This window comes from Haemorhous mexicanus, chromosome Z (assembly GCF_027477595.1).
Source record: "Haemorhous mexicanus isolate bHaeMex1 chromosome Z, bHaeMex1.pri, whole genome shotgun sequence".
In the NCBI taxonomy this organism is placed as follows: domain Eukaryota; kingdom Metazoa; phylum Chordata; class Aves; order Passeriformes; family Fringillidae; genus Haemorhous; species Haemorhous mexicanus.
In genome coordinates, this window is record NC_082381.1 from 45,925,385 (window position 1) to 45,944,771 (window position 19,387).

At 37.1% G+C, this 19,387-nt stretch overlaps 1 protein-coding gene across 2 annotated transcripts in view; it reads left to right on the top strand.

Annotated features, from left to right (window-relative positions):
- Positions 1 to 633: 633 nt before the first annotated feature.
- Positions 634 to 19,387, top strand: part of SLC27A6 (solute carrier family 27 member 6) — a 41,424-nt gene continuing 22,670 nt past the window's right edge. The window contains exons 1-4 of one of the 2 annotated variants that reach the window (XM_059873570.1): positions 634 to 1,642; positions 9,584 to 9,790; positions 11,911 to 12,069; positions 13,100 to 13,224. In XM_059873570.1, the coding sequence (XP_059729553.1) occupies positions 1,129 to 1,642; positions 9,584 to 9,790; positions 11,911 to 12,069; positions 13,100 to 13,224 (1,005 nt within the window). In that variant the 5' untranslated portion in view covers positions 634 to 1,128. The remainder of the gene's footprint in view (positions 1,643 to 9,583; positions 9,791 to 11,910; positions 12,070 to 13,099; positions 13,225 to 19,387) is intronic. The other variant, XM_059873569.1, reaches the window with a different exon arrangement.

Below are 19,387 nucleotides of genomic sequence, written 5' to 3' on the forward strand. Positions count from 1 at the left end.
GCCTAAGAAAAGTAAACTAGAACTCTGTATTCTCACGGAACATCCTTCTGGATGAAGTGATTCTGAAATCAGCTGAAAACCTAAGTATTTCTTTCTTCCTGTAAATTTACACCTAGCTAGGACAGAACATACAAATCCATTTTGTCCTAGCTAGGACAAAACATACTTTACAAGTAAGGAGCACTACAGTATCAATAAAAACCTGTCAGCCTACTGACAGTATCGCCTTTAAAGAGGCATGGAATCCACTCATAATCTAGTTTTGCACTATTAAATTTGTTTGAATTTGTTTTCAATGTATGTCCAGGCAGGGTTCGTATAACAGACCTATGTCTGTACATTCTTAATCTAATCAGATGTCGATCTTAGGGGTAAAACAGAAAAAACCAGAGAGAGTTGGGAACACAGCTCAACTCTTCAGGTGCCTGCTCCCCTCCACTCCTTCGGGGCCAAGCCTGTGGGCGGGGCGGGGCCGGGCTCCGGGGACCGGCGGGTCCCGGCTCCGTGGGGCGGGCGGGAGCGGCCGGCGGGAGCCACCTGCCCCCAGCGCCTCCCACCGCCCTCCCCGGGACCGCGCCCCGAGCTCGCCCAGCCGCCGCCTCGGCCCGGGGCGAGGCTTCCTGCGCTCGGCCGCCGCCGCCCGCGCCGGCAGCCAACCCCGGGCTGCGGCCGCCCGGCGGGGTGAGACGGAGATCGCGCCTTATGCAACCGGCTCAGGGAGCGGCCGCCGCCGCCTCGCCGGCAGCAGCAGCAGCAGCAGCACCAGCACCAGCACCAGCAGGAGCAGCAGCAGCAGCAGCAGCCCGGTGCTGTGCGTGAGTCCCGGGGCCGAGGGGGGAGAAGGTGTCCGGCCTCAGCAGTGCGCGGGCAGCACAGGCACTCCCGCCCCGCTCCCGCCGGGCCGTCCCGCAGGTGCGGCGAGGCTGAGGCGGGCGGGGGCTCCGGCCGTGCCGTGCCGTGCCGTGCCGTGCCGTCGGAGCTCCCTGTCTCCCTTACTCCTGAGCCGTGTTGGCCCGGGCCACAGAGTCCCGCTGTGGAGGAGGTGAGGGCGGGAAGAGCCTCAGCCCGTGCCGGCCTTCGCCTCCGCGCCCTGCCCGGCCGTGTGCCCGGCGGCCCGGCTGCGGGGAGATGCGTGGCTGGGACGACCTTTACCCGGTCCCAGTGCCGCCCTTCTGGGTACCGGGGGCTGCTGTCGGGATTCTTTCCTTGCACTTCATCCAGAAACTCCTCTTCCCCTACTTCTGGGCCGACCTGAGATACCTGCTCAAAGTGTTGACCTATGGGGCGAGAATGGAGATGTACCGGCTGCAAGGGAGGGTTGTCACCGTCCTGGACAAGTTTGTGAAGCTGGCGGAGAAGCAGCCCCACAAACCGTTCCTCATCTACGAAGGGACCGTTCACACCTACAGAGATGTGGACCGGAGGAGTAACAGGATAGCACAGGTCTTCCTGCAGCACGAGGCTCTGAAGAAGGGAGACACGGTGGCCTTGCTGATGGGGAACGAGCCAGACTTCATCCACGTGTGGTTCGGACTGGCCAAGTTGGGCTGCGTGGTGGCGTTCCTCAACTTCAATGTCCGCTTCAGATCTCTCCTGCACTGTATCAGTAGCTGTGAGCCCAAAATACTGGTTGTGGGAGCAGGTAGGGTATACTCCTCATTCCTACATCCAAAGCTTTTAATGTCACATCTCCCACATACCTGGCCCTACAGATCGTTTGTTGGAAACCTGATCTGGAGATGTTCACAGAATGAAAGACACACAGAGCTGGAGGGGGCATCAAGATTTTATAAAGGTTCAGCCTCTCAGGCAGAATCAGTTATATCCCTGCTTAGTGAACATCCATTTAATCTTTTCTTAAAAAATGTGTATTGCAGGAGAGTTTTCCACATCTAAGTACAGCCTGTTCAGAGTGTTTAATTGTGTCAGTAAAAGTGTCTCTGAAAGCATTAAAATTACCTATTAAGAATAATTTTCCATTACTTCTCAAATAGTCAAATTTAATCTTACTTAAGTCATATACTTTATTCTCTTGTACTATCTGCCCATCCTTCTTCTGATCAAACACACTGCAAAACTGGAAGGTCTAAACTTGGACTGTACGGCCTCTGCTGTTCAACTGTTTGCAGAGGTACAACAGTTTTCCAAGAATAAAGTTTTGGGAGTAGAGTATATAGGAGGTTGATTCATAGTAGCAAACTTACTGTTGGTGTTGTATTGTAGAAGAAATTGCTGTGTCTGAATAGGTATGGTAGTGTGTGTGGTGCAACTTTCTGGAGTATTACTTTTTTATTAAATGCTTCAAAAGAATTTAAAGTCTTCTTGTAGGCATCCTGAACATTGTATGTTTAAATTTGGCTTAATTAGATAGATGCATAAACTGAAGATAGATTGAAAACATAAACTTGCCAAAACTCAGTTATGATGAAGTGAAGGTAAACCTGCAAAGCTCAAAGACCGCACAGAAGCTTGATGCTTGATTGAAAGAAAATATATCTAAATATTGCATATTATTTGTCCCATATTGTCCCATCTCTTTTAAAGTATTGTTTCAAGTCTCCTTTACCTTTTTTCTGTTGCATACCTTCTTGCTTTACTGCTGTTACAAAAATTGTGGGTTTTACACCCATGATACCTAAATGATAGAATTTTCTTCCATTTGTTCTCTGCTGCAATGAAGCTGTGTTTTCAAAAATGCCTTTAAGATTTTTCCCTTGCATATTTTTAAATTGTAAGTCTTCTCATTTGATTCTATATAGTTTCCTAGTTTAAGATGTTAGGTAATTAAAACAAGGCAATGAAATAAAAGCCAATTCAAATATAATCCACATACATGATAACAAGACTTCTGAACTGACAGCTTTTCATTTTGCTTTCTTACTTAATTTAAAAAAAATCTTGTTTAGCTCCTTCTTATGAATATGTACTTTTGAGTGTATGGATTGAGGAAGGGGAATTAATGTTCAGGAACTTTCTGCACATTGACTGTGGAAAGGGAGACACTTCAGATCAGAGCTTGTATCTGAGAGAAGTTTTTATTTAAGTTAGAGGTAACTAATGGATGAAAAAGCATTTGCTTAGGAGCTGTGCTTCTCTGCTCTTAATTTGCTGCCAGCAGCTGACAGTAAGAGCAACTGTGTTGAACTAGGTTCTTCTGGGATTCTGCCTCTGCTCACAAGGGAAGAGCTGTGTGCAGACAGCTGATACAACAGAAATACCAACAAATTAGTCTCTCAGTTGGTATTTTACTTACTTTGTTAATGGCTTTTAGTCTCTTCTGTAAGTCTGCCAGTCCCATGATCCTTCTCAGTATTTTTCTTAAGGACCTAGAGGCTCTTTTTTATTTTTATCTGTGAAAGAAGTTAAAGTTGCTATGTCCTCAGCTATTGACCACATCATACAAGAGCCTCTCCAAAGGAGTCCAGATTTGGCAACTGAAAGTTTATACACCGACCAGTGGCTGTGAGGCCTAACTCATACCACTCTTGAAAGAAACACATTGAACCTAATTATTATAGATAATAATTTCCCCCTAATGTTTATAAAAATTGCAGAGCAATGTTTAACACCGGGGTTACACAGTCAGCTACATAATTCTTAAAGGTCTATTAAACATCTTTTCATCCAGTGTTACTGTGAGTGTCAAGGGATTCTTCCTCATCAATAAACAAGAGTTGTTCCTTTTCCTCTTGTGGCACCATTTTCACAGAACTGTGAATAGTTTGAACGTGGTATATATTTTTTTTCAAAGTATTTACACTAAAACCAATCCACTTGTGGTCTAATATTTGTCATTGCCATAGACAGGCATCATGTCTGGCAATCGAGACTGTTTTTTTAAAATCAGAGAACAGTATGTAATGGCAGTATTTCTGGATAGTGAACTTCTTTTAAAAATATGTAGAAATGCAGGTTAATTTAGCAATTCTATTTCTTGCAATAGTTACAAACTATATCTTCAGTGTTTTGGATTACCTTTGGTCTTATTCATAGACTGCAGCACGGGAGAAATTATCCCCTTAACAATTTGACTGCCTGTGTTCAGCAAGACCAAATTTGCTCTTGAAATTCTTGTCTGTAATAGCACATTAGAACAGGAACCTGTGTACTGGTTCTACTGCTACATCTTACTGTATATCTAGTCAATATTAAGATTTCATTTATGCTGAAGGGAGCCTTCAGCTGCTGCCTGAAACAATTCCCACCAATGATTGTTTATGGCAAAATCTTCCCTGCTCAGAATGGTGATGTAGCTTCCTTTTGTGTGAGATGATTGCATCTTGAAGCTTTTTTGTGCCTCATTTTCAAAAACGTTTTTATTTTTTACAAATGTGATACCTCCATACAATTAGGTTTGGTATTATTTATGGTTGCATTGTCTTTCATACCTTGTATCTTACAAGAGGCACTTTTCATGGTGCCTCTTGTAAGATCACTCTCATATGCCTCTTTTTACTCCTGACTTTTGTTGTGTGCCTGCATATTTGTCAGGCATTGTGGTTTGGTAAGCCCATCCAATTAGTATTATCTTGTCTTTGCTTCAGAACTTGGAATCAGACTTTCCTCTAATCTGACAATTCTCTCATACTTAGATTGCTTTTTCTAACTTGAGTTCAGAGTATTTTAATAGTATTTAGGTTTTGTGGGTTTGATTTTGTCTTAATGTAGTCTATGAACTCAGCAACTGAATGTTTTATTCTTAAGCCCCAGATATGTTATAAAAACTTCAAGGTTTCTTCCTCTTGTTGGTTTCTTACATGAAATGGCTATCTCTAAAAGTGTGGGTTTTTTTCTATGACACTGATGCTCTTGTAATTAGTTTAGTGCAATTAGGTAAATTTTTTTGTCTTCTCATCCAGGCTCTGGCTAAAAGGCAAATATGGATTCTATTATTTGCCAATATTTAGTTCTTCTGTTCCTTTCCAGTAATTCCATCTGCCTTTGTGTCAGAGAGAGAGTTTTTTTACTTGAATTACTCTCATTTGTCTGCTATGTTCCAATAGTATTTAGCTCTTGCTTTAATTTGTTGCTTAACCTTTTCACACTTCCATTCCCAGAAACATTTTCTCCCACCACTCCCATTTTGGGGAATGTTTCTTGAAAGAGGTTCAAAAGCTAGAGTTTGAAACTGCATTTTTAATAAAACAGTAGTTAACTAACTTTTAAGTCAATGAGGGACTTGTTTAAAAGGGAAAGAAAGAAACTGTATGCTCTTCTCTTTCAAAAGCTGCTCATTCCTACTACATGTTACCAGACTGTGCCACCCTTAGTTGTTTAAAAGCTGCTGGTTAAACAGAGGTGGTAAGGCACTGCTTAAAATGAAGTCATCTATGTCCTTTTTGGCAAATATTTCTATTGATTGAAGGCTTGCTTGAAGAAGGGATTACATTGCATCCGTTCTGTCATTGTATCTATAGCAGTATCTACATCAGCAATGCTACTGAACAACAAATACAGTTTAGTGACCCACCAGAAATGCACAAATAGAATTTATTTGCCAGGGTATCTCTAGGCTGTTCCTATTGGGAAGAGTTCAGCCCAGAGTAGGACATCCCAGGTTGCCATCATGACTTCTGGTGCAAGGATTCAGCTGTTAAAGGGATTGCTTTCTAAACTCCATGAGATTGATTTACATCAGTCCTGAAAACAAAGGCTCTTAAGGGAGTGTACATGCTGCATGGACACGTGTGGGCAGCCTGCTCTGCGTGGCTCTGCTTGAGCAGGGAGATCTGACCGAGGTGACCTCCAGAGGAGCCTTCTATTCACAGCCATCTTGGGATTTTGCAGTTCTATACAGAGGTATGTCTCCCAGCTGTATTGCATTTTTCTGGCCAGAAGTTTTTACTCTTGAGGCACTAGCAGTGCTTGCTGCTGCTGCTGAGTGTGTTCTGAGCTAGACAGAATTATGTCTATGTCCTGGAGAAAGCGAGTAAGCAAAGTATTTTTTGTATTTGTAAATTAAAGTCATTTGAAGGTACATGCAAGTAGAAGTCTCATCTGTCATGTTAGTCACTGAATGAAAAAAAAAATGGATTCTATTGAAACAACCTTTTCTTATCCATTTGGAATAAAAAGCTATTTAAACCTAAACATTTAGTACAAGAGGACTGTGGAAGACACCTGCTCTGTTAGACACCATATCTCTTTGATCACTTGCTCTTACTCTAGTCTGTGTCTTGTCCCATATGGTCTTTGAGGGGAAAAAAGAGCTGACTGTGATTTGCAAGGTGGTTTATTTTGTTACCTTTGCTGCCTTCAGTGGCACTTCAAGACAGCAGCACTGATCCTGAGCTACAGCTGACTTTTCTACAATTATTGCTTTGTGAGAAGCTATGCTGAGTCACTTGGGGGATCAAGTACAAGTAACAATTACTTTCTGAGGCTGCACAGTGTGGGGAAGAGTCCAGACTTGATATAACTTCCTGACCATATCAGCCAGGGTACACATCAAAGTTATGTAAGAACCATTTCATGGAGTTTTCTTTCTGAGTAACTTTCTGTTCAGTACAAACTGATCTCATAATCTAATGTATTCCTTTCATCAGCGTGGGACTGCGTCCTTGCCAACAGCCTGCCTGATCTCTCTGCTAGAAAGTAACATAAAAAACCTTTGTGCAACTAGAAGCCTGTAACAGTAGTTCAAAACATATTTTCCTTGTTTTCTCAAAAGATGTAACTGAGTTATGTATTCATGTGAATATAAAGTAACAGTTTCACAAACTTTACTGAATAACGCTTTAAAAGTAAGAGGAGAAAAAAAGCAAACAAAAGCAGAAAAACATATCCATCCTGAACAATTCCAGATATTTTTTCCCAGTAGGAGCCAAATAATTAGGAAATGGCAAACATTTGTATACAAGCAATGTAAACAGCACAGATGGAACTTGCCAAATTTTGTATGAGGAGATATTTCTCCCAAAATAAGTGACCCAAAATCTGAATATACTTTCATAGTGTAAAGAGTAAATAAGTATTATTTGAGTAAAACTCCAAGTTTAAATAGCAGAATTGCTTTACTGTAATTGCTTTTCTATATGAAGTGCACATACAATGTACCTCAAGAAATATACAAATTATAGCTCTTCCTAGAGGACTGTGTCTTCCTGACAGGTGGAAAAGATGATATATAAAGGCTAGACAGCCCTACACAATGTCTGGCACAGAACTTTTCTGTTTGGGAACAAAATATTGGTTGACCATCATGAGAGTTATTATTTGGAAATATGTTAGTACAACTGAAAGTCATCTCCAAACACCCCATCTCAAGTGTGTTCCAGAAGTAACTTTCAGTTTCTGGCACTTTGAATAGAGCTGTTATTAACTTTTCTAATTCAGGAAATAATTTATTGTTTCTGCTGTTCTGTGCTATCTGCTGAGAAGTTTCTTTCATGATAACTTTTAATTGCAAGCTGTTCATGTTCTGTTCCAAGTACTAGATTCCTGAGCACAGCAGAAAAATTATGCTGTGTAATCATTTAATTGTTCAAGAGCAGTAAAAACTCCAGAGCCAGTGGTTTTAAGAGTGAGTGTTTGGAGAAAAAATTAAGAGTGTGTATGTTTAATATGATGATTAATCTTAACTATTTTGGGTAGATATGTTTCAGTGTACCAAAAGGGAACTGTGTCCTCATGTCATTCTCGAATCTTAAATGAGCGTGTCTGCAGGGTTGAAATTAATACTTCCTATCTTTCTTCCTTTGCTGCATGAAATGGGGAAAAAAGAACAAGAAGAGTCAGGTCCTCTTCTTTTTGACAGACTTGCATTGTAGATGAAGCTAGTGCATTAATAAAGAATGGTAGAGAATCTATATTTTCTACTGGCTTTGAAACAAAAAATAGAGCTCCAGCTGCTTCCAGCACCTCTGTTTCTTTTGCTAGGTTCTACACAAGCTATCCTTAGTATATTTGAGAGACCTATATGCATAATAGGAAGACAAAAATCAGTATGAGAAGGTAATATGTACATAATTATTCCATCACACTTGGTTTACTAATACATGTTAGAAATAGTGCAGTTGTATTTTTCTATTTATTCTTCAAAAATTTGCCATAATTCCATAATACCACAGCTAGACAGAATTAATATGCCAATGAACCTTGGCATTCATGGCATCAAGTTTCCTGCAGTTAATACTACTGTTCTTGACATTATTTTTTGTTCAAATTTTTTCACTCAGTTGCTGTCTATAGTGAGACTGTACTCCAGTGATTCAAACAGGATGATATGCATCTTTCAGGTTTTTAAAATTATTTTAAATTATTTTAAATTATTTTTTATTATTTTAATTATTTTTATTTTTTCAGGGTGATTTCCTCCTGAAATCATTCTGCAGTACTAGGAAGTTAGAAAACAAAATTTTTAATGTTACACTAGGTCAGATCTATTTGCTTAATGTTCACAAAATATATAAAACTTGTACTCTGTATGCTTTAGGTTTGTAATACATGTTTAGTTGATGATAGTAGGCTGTATATCTATAATAGCAATTGTATGTTATTAATTAAAATAACTACATCAGTCTGTCATTATTAAAGCAGCTTTCTAAAAGCATAAAAATCGTCAGTTGTTTTGGCATAAAATTTATGCATATGGTATCCATATTTAATATTTGTGAAGTGAGTTTGGAGTTGACATCAGGGTTTCAAATGCTGGCTCTGGCAATGCCTCATTGTGAGGTTCTGGGTGAGTCATGTCAACTTTGTTTATTCAAGTTTATTCAACTTTGTTTATTCAAAGTTTATTCAATTTTATTTATTACAAGTACTGAGATAATAAAATAAATTTATACCCACAGGTATATTTGTAAGATTAATTACTTAGACTGAGATGTATCAAAGCCCTAAGGTGCAAATGAGTTCTGTTTGAAACAGTATTGTTCCTGTTCTTGGTATGTTTCCTGGATTAGTACTTTAATGACGGTGCAGTCTTCTGAGAAAGTGACATTGTAAAAGTGCTTCAAAATATAAATACCAAATAGATTATTTAAGGATTGGCTTCTCTTAATAGTTTATTTTTTATTTACTCTGGGAACGTCTCTCATTGTTTCTTTCCTGATAAGCCAGCAGAATAGAACTTAGTTAAACTGCTGTTTCTTTTAAAATTAGTCGCTTCTGTGCTTTTGAAAAAAAATTAGTTCTCAATAGGAGATTGCTGTTGAGGGCATCCGAGGAAACCTGTACTGTAATCATCAGTTATGTATGTATCTGCCTCCATGGATTTCTTCAAGATTTATTTGAAGTTGAAACTTAACCACATTTCATTCTGGTCTTAGCAATGACTGAGGTTACCTAAAATCATGTGGACAATAGTAGCTAGTGATCAAGGCTCTCAAGTTTGCCTTGAGAGCTAGTTGACCACTCTACTATGGGATGGGGTCAGCGGTGTTTTTAGCTTGTTATATCTTGTTTTCCATGGATTTTCATTCTAGTTCATTGTTATTTTATTGTTTCTGTATCCACAGAGGTGACTTGCATTTTTCTTTCTATTATAAAAAGTAAAACTTTAAGAAAAAAAAAAAAAACTTTATTCTCTAGTTTTGTGAAGGCATGATGGAATTAACTTTGTTTCATGTTAATTTTTAAGATTTGCTTGGGACGTTGGAAGAAATTCTTCCTAAACTTCAAAAAGATATTAGTGTTTGGATAATGGCCAAGGACTCCATGTTGCCAAATGTGCATACCCTTTTAGACAAAATAGAAGCTGCATCTGAAGACCCTGTTCCAGTTAATCGATGCTCTGCCAACAACCTCAAGTCAGCTGTTTTATATATATTTACTTCGGGAACAACAGGTACAGATCTTCTAAAGAGTCCATGTTTTCCTTCAGCTTTCATCTAGAAACTAGGTTTTTCTGAAGCTCTGGTATCTCAATAGCAAAATGTCATGTTTCTCATCTAGAAGCATTACTGTAGAAAACCGCTTATATTCCTTGTGTTTTTCTTCAGTGATTTATGGGTTTCTCTTCTTTATTTTTTCCTGCCACATTGTACAAATACTATGAGAGGCTTTACCTCTTATTACTTCACAGCTAAGGTGTTTATAAAACATTGCTTTTTTGGTCAGTTTACAATCTTAATAGATAATATTTTGTAACCACATAACACTGCCTAGCTGAAGTTATTAAGATTTTTACCTATAACTTTAAAAAAGAATCTTGAAACACACAAATAGACATTTGTTTTTCTTTCATTAAGTAATGTTTTATGCAGGTCATTGTAGAGACAGAAAATAGGATTAAGTTACTAGCCTTTTAGTTTAGAAACAGATGTCTGAATTGTGCTCCAGCAGCTAAGAAGCTAAGACTTAAAAAAACCTGATTGCTGACATGAAAGGCAGCATTGTTTTTAAGCTGAGTGGATTGGCATTCTCATGCAATTGAACACAACACTTTTGGCCACATGAAGATCGAAAATGCTTATGTGGTTTGAGGCTTTGTTCCTTAATACAAATAATAATTTAATTTATTTGCTTCAGGTTCTCAGGAAAAATTAGGAAATAAGAACATCAGTCTCCAATAAGTTATGAAGTTATAAATATTGACAAGAGATGAGGTTTTATTTGTAATACTACTAGTAGAAATATGCTTAAGCTTGCTTTTTAAGAGTTAGGAGTTAAATTAGCTAAAAAAAAAAAATTACAGAATTATGCAGGTGGGATGATTTTGTTCTTACAATTAGAATCAGACTACCTGTTTGAAGTCTCAAGTTTCAGTTACGTAGAATTTAAAATATTTTTGAAACTTTGTACGAAATACATGAATTTACATTGAATTTCTATTATGTACTGTGTAACTAAAATCATAAGGTTTGTGTAGTGTGAAGAGTATGGAATAACTAATTTTGAGTTACTGAACATTTTCACATGTTTTGACTGATAATCTTAGTTAAAAGAAAGGAGTATTTTGCACAGTCTGTAGTAACCTCTCTGTAAAGGCAGAAGTAAAAACTCAAGACTGTAGAAAACTTCTTGCTATAACCAATTTATTGGCAACCTAAGCATATTCCCTTTTCACTTAAGTGTAGAAAAGTGGAATAGCCTGGAGGGTAGCTCAACTCTCCACAGATTATACTTGCAGCTCTAGCTAAGTCTTCAAATGAACAATAGCTTTGCAAGAATAGGTGAGAAAACTTTATGAATCTTTATATTTTTTGAAGTATTGAACTGTTCTCACTGTTCATCATTAGCCTGACTCAGAGTGAAATTTTTGTGTGTGTGTTTGAGAACACATCTATTATGCAAGATCACATTCCCTACTCAGATTAATAGGTGCCAGAGTAGTAGCACAAGAAGCCCTTGCCTGTGAGTCTGCATGTTGCTGAAGAGAAGTGCTGTGCTGAACTTGAAGAAACTCATTCAGAAGAACCCAGCTGATGTGGTCTTCTCACAGATTTTTTCTTTTTTGTTAATTTGTCATAGACTTCATAGAGTTCCAAAAGAAAGATGTATGATTCTTAGATAAGCACCCACTGTGTGACCTACTCCATGTAGATCCCATACCTTTCTTATTTACCTTACAATCACTATGACTCTTGCCTGAACAAGACCTGGTGTGATGCCTCTTTATGTTGAAAGAAGTCCATATCTACGGTAAATATTTTGTCCCTTCTTGCTTTATATAATTTGCTAGCAGCAAACTAGCACTGCGTTTCTTCATGTTTCCACTTATTTGAATGGATGAGACATCAAAGTAAATAGCAAAGAGATGAGGTTACAAACTGGCTAATCTTTATGTGTACAATAATGTGCAATATTGTATTAAACAGCCAATTGTCTATTTATAGCCATCTAAAAAGATGGTTGACAATTTGATTACAGAAGTATGAATTGACTCTTTTATGATTTTAGAGACTTCATACACAGATTCCCTTTAAGAAATGCTTTAAGAAATGCATTATTTTGTTTTTATTGCAGGTCTTCCAAAGGCAGCAGTCATTAGTCATTTACAGATTCTTAAAGGAGCTGCTGGACTGTGGGCTTTTGGTGCTACTTCAGAAGACATCATTTATATTACTCTGCCTCTTTATCACAGTGCAGCTTCTCTTCTTGGCATTGGTGGATGCATTCAGCTGGGTATGGCTTCTTTGCTTTTGCTGTTAATAGAGAGTTAATTATTATAAAAATGTCTAAAACACGCTTAGGTTCTCTACCCCTAGGGAAACTAATGCTTTGCTCAAATTCAGTGAGTAGTCGTTTTTGGAATAGCTGTGTATTTTGGGGAGAGGGGATATTTTGTACTAACGAGGGATCTACAAGCTCTCTTTGTGGAGAAGAATTAGTTATCATAGTTTGCATCACAAATGTTTTGACTTCTTTATATTTAGGTCAGAAGGACGTTAAGGACATATGCAGTATTTTGGCAGTCTGTATGGTGCATTTGTGTACGTACAACTAAGCATTGTACAGTAGAATTTAAATGTATTTGGTGAACTTAAAATATTGACAAATATATTGACTACTACGGACTGTACAAGCTTTTTAATGTATTTTCAAATCTCATATAACTTCTTATCCATTTGATTTGTGTACTGTTTTGACACGGCAATAAATCAGATGTATTACTGAGACAATACAGGTGTCCTCAATGACTCTTTTATAAAAGATTTATTTGGAACTCCATGGCAAATACTTTGTTTCCTTATGCGTCAAGTTCAAGTCAGAGCAAGGGAAAGATTATTGTATTATGGGTTAATTCTGTCTGAATCTGCATTGATGAATACTTTCTTGAGAAATAAGGCTCCAGTGATACCCACATGATTTACTAATCAGCCCGAATCTTCTGGGTATTTTCAGTTAAGTGCTTGAACACAAGAGTTCAGGTTAAACTCTTAAAATATGTTACAACACCAACAGTGTTGTAAGAAGAGAAGCTGATTTCTTGTTTTTAAGCTCTGATCTTTTGCATGGCTGTCTCAGTCAGGAGGCTGATTTCCTCTGCCTTCTTTGTCTACCTGCTTTGAACACATTTCTTGAAATAAAACAGCTTAAATACCACATAGTTCTCTGAGCAAGGCTGCCTTAGTTCCTCAGATGATCTGTTTTATAGCTAAGCTGCCACACAGAGCAATTGCCTAAGTTCATTTTCCCTACTGTTTCCGTAAAGGAGCAACCTGTGTGTTAAAAAAGAAGTTCTCAGCTAGTCAGTTTTGGAATGACTGCAGAAGGTACAATGTGACTGTCATCCAGTACATTGGGGAGCTTTGCCGTTACCTTTGCAATCAGCCAGTGGTAAGTGGAATCAAAGTGATGCCTATCTGTCTGTCTGTACATTTATTTTTCTTCATGAGGGGATGCTAAAAGGAAAATTAAACTGTATTGGCCATGTGCTTCTGCCCTTCCTTTTAAGTGAAGTTCTGCAAATATTTGGTGATATGTAGATGCTTAATAAAAATAATGGCTTGAATCATGAAGATATACTAGAAGTATTATAAGGAATGATTTTGAGACTGAAAACTGATTCAGTATCATTTGGTGAAAAAGTGCTGTTTCATGGAATTTTGCAAACTAAGTTTAAAAAACCAGGAATACTTTTCCATGCCTTTTCTGAATTTTCAGAACTTTTTTTGGCAACTGTGTGCTTCGGAGGTCTCACGTTTTGTATACTATGATTTAGCACTGTTTTTGTTTTGTGAAATATGCATATTCTGAGACCATCTAAATAATATTTTTAAACTTGGAAGTAAGGGGCTTGGTCTAGGTAAGCAGCTTTTTGTTCGAAGTGAAACATTTGCTTTTTTTTCCAATGATAGAACTATTCTAGACAACAAATATTTAGGAGAACAGAAAGAATTTTGTGAAAATATACAGAAGTTGGATGCTGTGCAACTGTTATCTCTTTAAAAAGCCTCCCTTTGCCTCTATCATAATTTCATTTTGTTATTTCAAAAAAATAATCAGTGGTTTATTTCCTTTTCAGTGAATTTTATTAAAATTACTTATCTTTTAGAAAAGGGTATCAGTAAATCAAATTATTTAATTTGAAAATTATTAACATCATCCTTAAGCAGTATTCTAAAATAAGAGAATGCAAATCAGTCTTGTTTTCCAACAGAATAGTAATTCGCATTAATATTGGAGTTGCTGACCAAAGAATGGAAAAGGTCATTGGACTGCTTTTCCCTGAGGAAAATTTTCAAAAGTATGTTTAAGCAATGTAGTCGTGGGTCATGGATCCAACTGCTCCATCCATGTGTGCCCCAGTAAAGTACAAGTTCTTGAATTAAAGGGAGCATGGATGCTGGCCTGGTGAGGACCACTGGTGCTGATGGGAAACCAGAATAGTGATACCTTCTCTAATTGGTTTTTGTGGGTTTTTTTTTTTTTTTTTTTTTTTTTTTTGTGGGGGTTATGTCTTGGGATTTTGTTTGTCTTTAATTTGTATTAGTTTGGGGGATTTTAACTTTTTAGTAAAATAAACAAAAGCTTAGTTGATAATAAAAAATCAAATTATAAATCATAAGAAAAGTCAAGCAATTGGGGAGGCATAGTTTTTATAAATTTTGGGGTTTTTTTCTTCATTGTAAGCTAACTTGATTTCCACAAAGTCATTTCCCTTCTCACCAAAACTTTAAAACTTCTGCTCTGTTTGCAGTCTGAGATATTAATTATTCACTTTTTCTATTCTCTTACTGTGCAGGGAGAGCATGGCTTCTTTTCCCACCCCTTTTTTAAGTTAAAGCACAAATTATAGATTAATATACTTAATTTCTGAAACAAACTCCTCTATTTTTCAATCTTTATCAAGCAATTTTAAATTGTGCAAATAAAGTAATTTATACCATCCTTAACTATGTATATGCTGCATGCAGTGGTCATACAATCATTAACTATTCATTAACCGTATAACTCTTCTATTTGTTAATTTATGTGCATACTTTCTAGGAGCTGGCATACCTAAACTCTTTCTTCTGTGAGGGTACAGGGTTTTGTTTTGTTTTTGCTTGCTTGCTAAGCCTCCTAAAGAAAAATTAAAATTATAAATCAGTTTGACAGCTAGGTACTTGAAGAAAAATATTAAGTATCTGTCATGTTAAAACTGGAAGAGAAACATGTTCACACAAATAAGTGGAAGGTTTTAAAATATCATATGCAATTTACTCTTAGTTTTCAAGTAAGCAAAATAATTACCTAAGTTGGATTCCCTATTTAAGTTTTGTTAATATAGAAGTACTATATATGCTAGCAGTGTGAGAAAGATATGGCGCATTTTAAAGTTCTGTCAGGATATTATGTGGGTACTGTTCATGAGATTAGAGTGCTACAAAGCCCTTCTGATCAACCCAGATTAAATTCATAGCAATTACCTTATTTTCTTAATTTGCTTCTTTATCACTAAACCTGAAATAAATGGTATATTGTTTACAGTTGGAGTCCATGCTGTGGCCTCAAACTTCATTAATTCTGAATTAAACTTTGGGCAAGTCTCTGTGGTAGCATATAGGCTCTTGGCTGAGATTTCTCTATTGGTTTTGTCTTGTTTGATCGTTCAGCCTCCCACTCACATCTGCAAATGCTCTTGAAGACTCTTGCAGCAAATTTTTCTGAGGTTATTCTGTATCCAGTTTGGTTTAGTAATCTGTTGTCTGGAAAGAACATTTCTTAGAAAAGGAAGTTGTCTTTTTTCCTTAGGTACTAGTACAAAAGGATCTGGCTTTATGTGGCATTCACAGATTTTGCTGGGTTTCCAAGTGAGTAATCCTCATGCCTGCCCTCTCCTAAACACTACTTCTGCAGCATTTTGATTGTAGGCAAATACAATGATCAGCATTGATGGCTAAAATAGCCATCAGTAGCTACAAAATGGATCAGTCTGTAAGATACTAGCATGACTACTCCAGTGAAGAAAATATTCAGAAAATTGATAAATTGGTCTTGCTGGCTGACACTGCTCAAAGTCTCTATTAACAATGATCTGAAAAACTACAAGAGTATAGCATAGCAGAACTCCCTGTATTGCCTCTTAGCAAAAGCTTTGGAAGTACTTCTCTACTAATTTGTGGATATATTTTCCTTAGACACTTGCAACTAATTTAAATTTTAGCATCTGAACTATAAACTAAACCTTCCAAAGGCAGTTGCAGATTTATTTCAAATTTGACATAAGGATCTATTTAATAATGCATTGCATCCTGAAGCTTTTGGAAAGATGGGAATGGTAATGCAGCATCTCTTTCCTGCTTTTCTGTAAAGGAGACCCACATCCTGAAACGTGTTACAAACAGAGGGTAGAAATCAGTGTCCTTAACCATTATGTCATGTTTTCTACTTTTGTAAGCTGTGATGCAGTATGGCAGTATTTGTATGACTTATGATACTTTGCATGAAATAGGTAAGCTCTCTATTAAAACCAGAGTTCGCTTCTGCTTCTATTTAAAAAGTCTGTGTCACAAATAATTGTATCATTGCTTACAATTTCCCATTTTATATGTGTCCTGTTTTATGCCCGCTTACATCCAGTGTATTGAGACAGTGTTATCCTCTGGCACAGGTAGTACTTATTTCCTTGGGGTTACCTAAGTGTATAAGACCATGCTTATCAGCTTTCAGACTTTGTTTTGTTAAGCTGAGGCAAGACAGTCTCTCTATTAGATGCAGTTTGGCCAAAGGTTCTTTGCATAGGATTAAGCTCTCTGAAATTACTTCAGAGAAGATGCTTAGGGATTTATTGTGTTAAAACTCTTCTGTGTTAGAACAATAGTAGTGTAGAAGGTGAAAACAAGCCATACAGGCCACTGGGATAAGGAAACAGAATGAATGTGTATTTCCCTGCAGCTGACTAAAGTGTTGTGGAAAGTGATATAAGGACGGGATTTACGTAGTTGGATAGCACTGTCTCTCACCAAGAAGCAGTTTTCCTTAAAGGAAGGGAACTTAATGGTCACATAAGCAAGGAGAAATTAGTGACTAGGCACTTTTCTACAATGCAGTTTTTACTTGTAATCACATTTTATTTCCCATTAAAGTTTAGCTCAATTTATGCTTGGTACTGGAAATTGTTCTTTCTGATATCCTTAAAATGTAGAGTGGAAATTTGTTAAGCCCCTTGCAGGTTTTTGACATAAATATTTTATTGAATACTCTAAACCAGTAATGTGATACAAACAACCACATCTGTAGCTTCCATGGGAAGGCTTCTAAAAATCTCTATATGTCATTAAAATTTAATTTACAGGGGTGAATTTTGCAATTTGTTTATTCTTGTAGTAACCTATCCTTTAAAAAAAAATCTGAAACCATTTGCACGTCATAAGAAAACATCATTCATAATCCAAGTATTTCTTACTGCAGTATCAGCAGTGCCTAAAATAAAATTGAACATTGTTTGTACATACTGTTAGAGAAAATACAACTTTTAGACTAAGAACATATCCAGCGCGTCTTAAATTAAAACTTAGAAAAGGCCATGAGATTTGGAAGCTTGTATTTTTTCTCTCTAGACTGTATCATTTGACCTTATAAAGAAGAGACTGTATGTCACAGCAAACATCTTGTTTTCAACTGCCATAGCTGCGACAACAATATCATTTTTGAAAAGTGGCTTTAAAACAGATTATAAACCCACCAGTTTTTCTTACTGCCTTCTGATACTTACAGATACTGGCATACCTCTCTTGGTACCCACAGATGACCCTGTGTCTGTTTTCTCATCCTCCCCATAATAATGGTAAAAGGTTTTGAGATTTTCTTTGTGGAAAATTGATTTCTGTGATGTCTTAGGAAGCATTAGTTTTTAATATAAAAACAGCACTGAAGTCTAGTTACAACATCACCTACTGATTCTAGCACAGTGGATCATGACTGAAGAGGTCATACAACTTGAACAATTTCTCTCTTTCCAGCTTTCAGTTTTTCTTAGACTTGTCTTTTGGGTTAAACAAGTGGAGTCATGCAGAAAATGTGCTTATATTAAAGCCTGGAAATCACAGTCATGCTTTCACAAAGGGAAGCTTCATATTGCTCACAGAATACTGTGTGTAACATTCACCACAAGAAATAATCTGTATGCACTTTAATTCTCTGAACTGACCTTTGAAAAGTTTTGTGTGATTTGATTTGACTAGTGCGCTCCTGGACAATCACCAAAAATACAATTATCTACTTCATATTACTGGGTGGAACACAGACAAAAGTGATTTTTTTTTTGTTGTTGTTATATATTTTCTGAGGAGATGGGAGTACAATTAAACAAAACATTTTCTCTTTGAAGAGCTAATTGTACAAAGCTTCTTTTAGAATATAACTCCAACAGATTTTCAGGAGATTGATTATTAAAAATGGGGTGAGAATGAGCTATATTAAATAGCAAGCAACCCGTTTCTGAACTAGAAAGATGTGTCCTTTTCCTACTTTTCCTGTCCTTTCTTACAGTGCATCTCTTCACACACTTCCTGTTCTCTTTTATTTGTATTTTTAAATTTGGGTATGTGTTTTGCTCAAAAAATCTAGTTGCAGTTTATAATTAGGCATTACTAAATAATGAACATGGATGTGGATCTTGAAAAAGATATCTATAATATAGATATCTCCCATCTTACAGTCTAATAAACTACCTGCTGCCCCTTTTTCAGAGCTAATGTGTCAATAGAGGCACTGGTGAATGTGTTGTTACATACACACATTGTAAATACTTGAATAAAAATCCTGTGTCATCTGTCTTATCATACTTTATACTTAACAGATGTTTGCATTCTCAGGCCCTGAGATTGCTTTCAGTTTCATCAAGGCCATGACACAGAGAAAAATTCATGCCTCCTTTCCTTGAATTATCTTTGTTTCTCCCCATTTGGATATTCCTTATGAAGAAATAATAAAAAAAGGGCAATGAACTTGTGTTTGTGTAAAGCGGCTGCTTTAAATGCAGCACATTTTATATAGCTGCAGTCATGAATCCTTCCTGCACCAGTCAGTATACTGCTGAAAGCACTCTAAGAGGCATTTACCAGCAGCTTAATCACGTAGATAGTCCAAGTCGTTTATTGAGAGCACTTAAGGAGAAAAGACTGCTGGATGAAAAATTCCAGGTATGTGGTGTTTAACGTAGTAAGGCAGATCTTGACTTGTCAGTTAGGTAATATACGTAAGAAACAAGCATGTGAGATGGAGACATATTGTATCAAGCTGATTTATGATGTGTGCAGATGTTTGGTACATAGTTCAAAGATCTTGGCAGAATGAATGGAAAAAAAATCTAGGGGTATGGTAAGAACTGTTCTTGCTTATTAATGCATTGATGTCAATTAAAAAAGTATTGAAAAAGTGCTTCACCTTTACTGGTAGAAATAAGTGGATGTAAACTGAACCCCCATTTTATTTAAGAATCACTCTGAATTAAGAAAATTAAATCAAAGTACGGGAAAATAAATAGACATTTTTGGAAACCTTGGAAAGATGT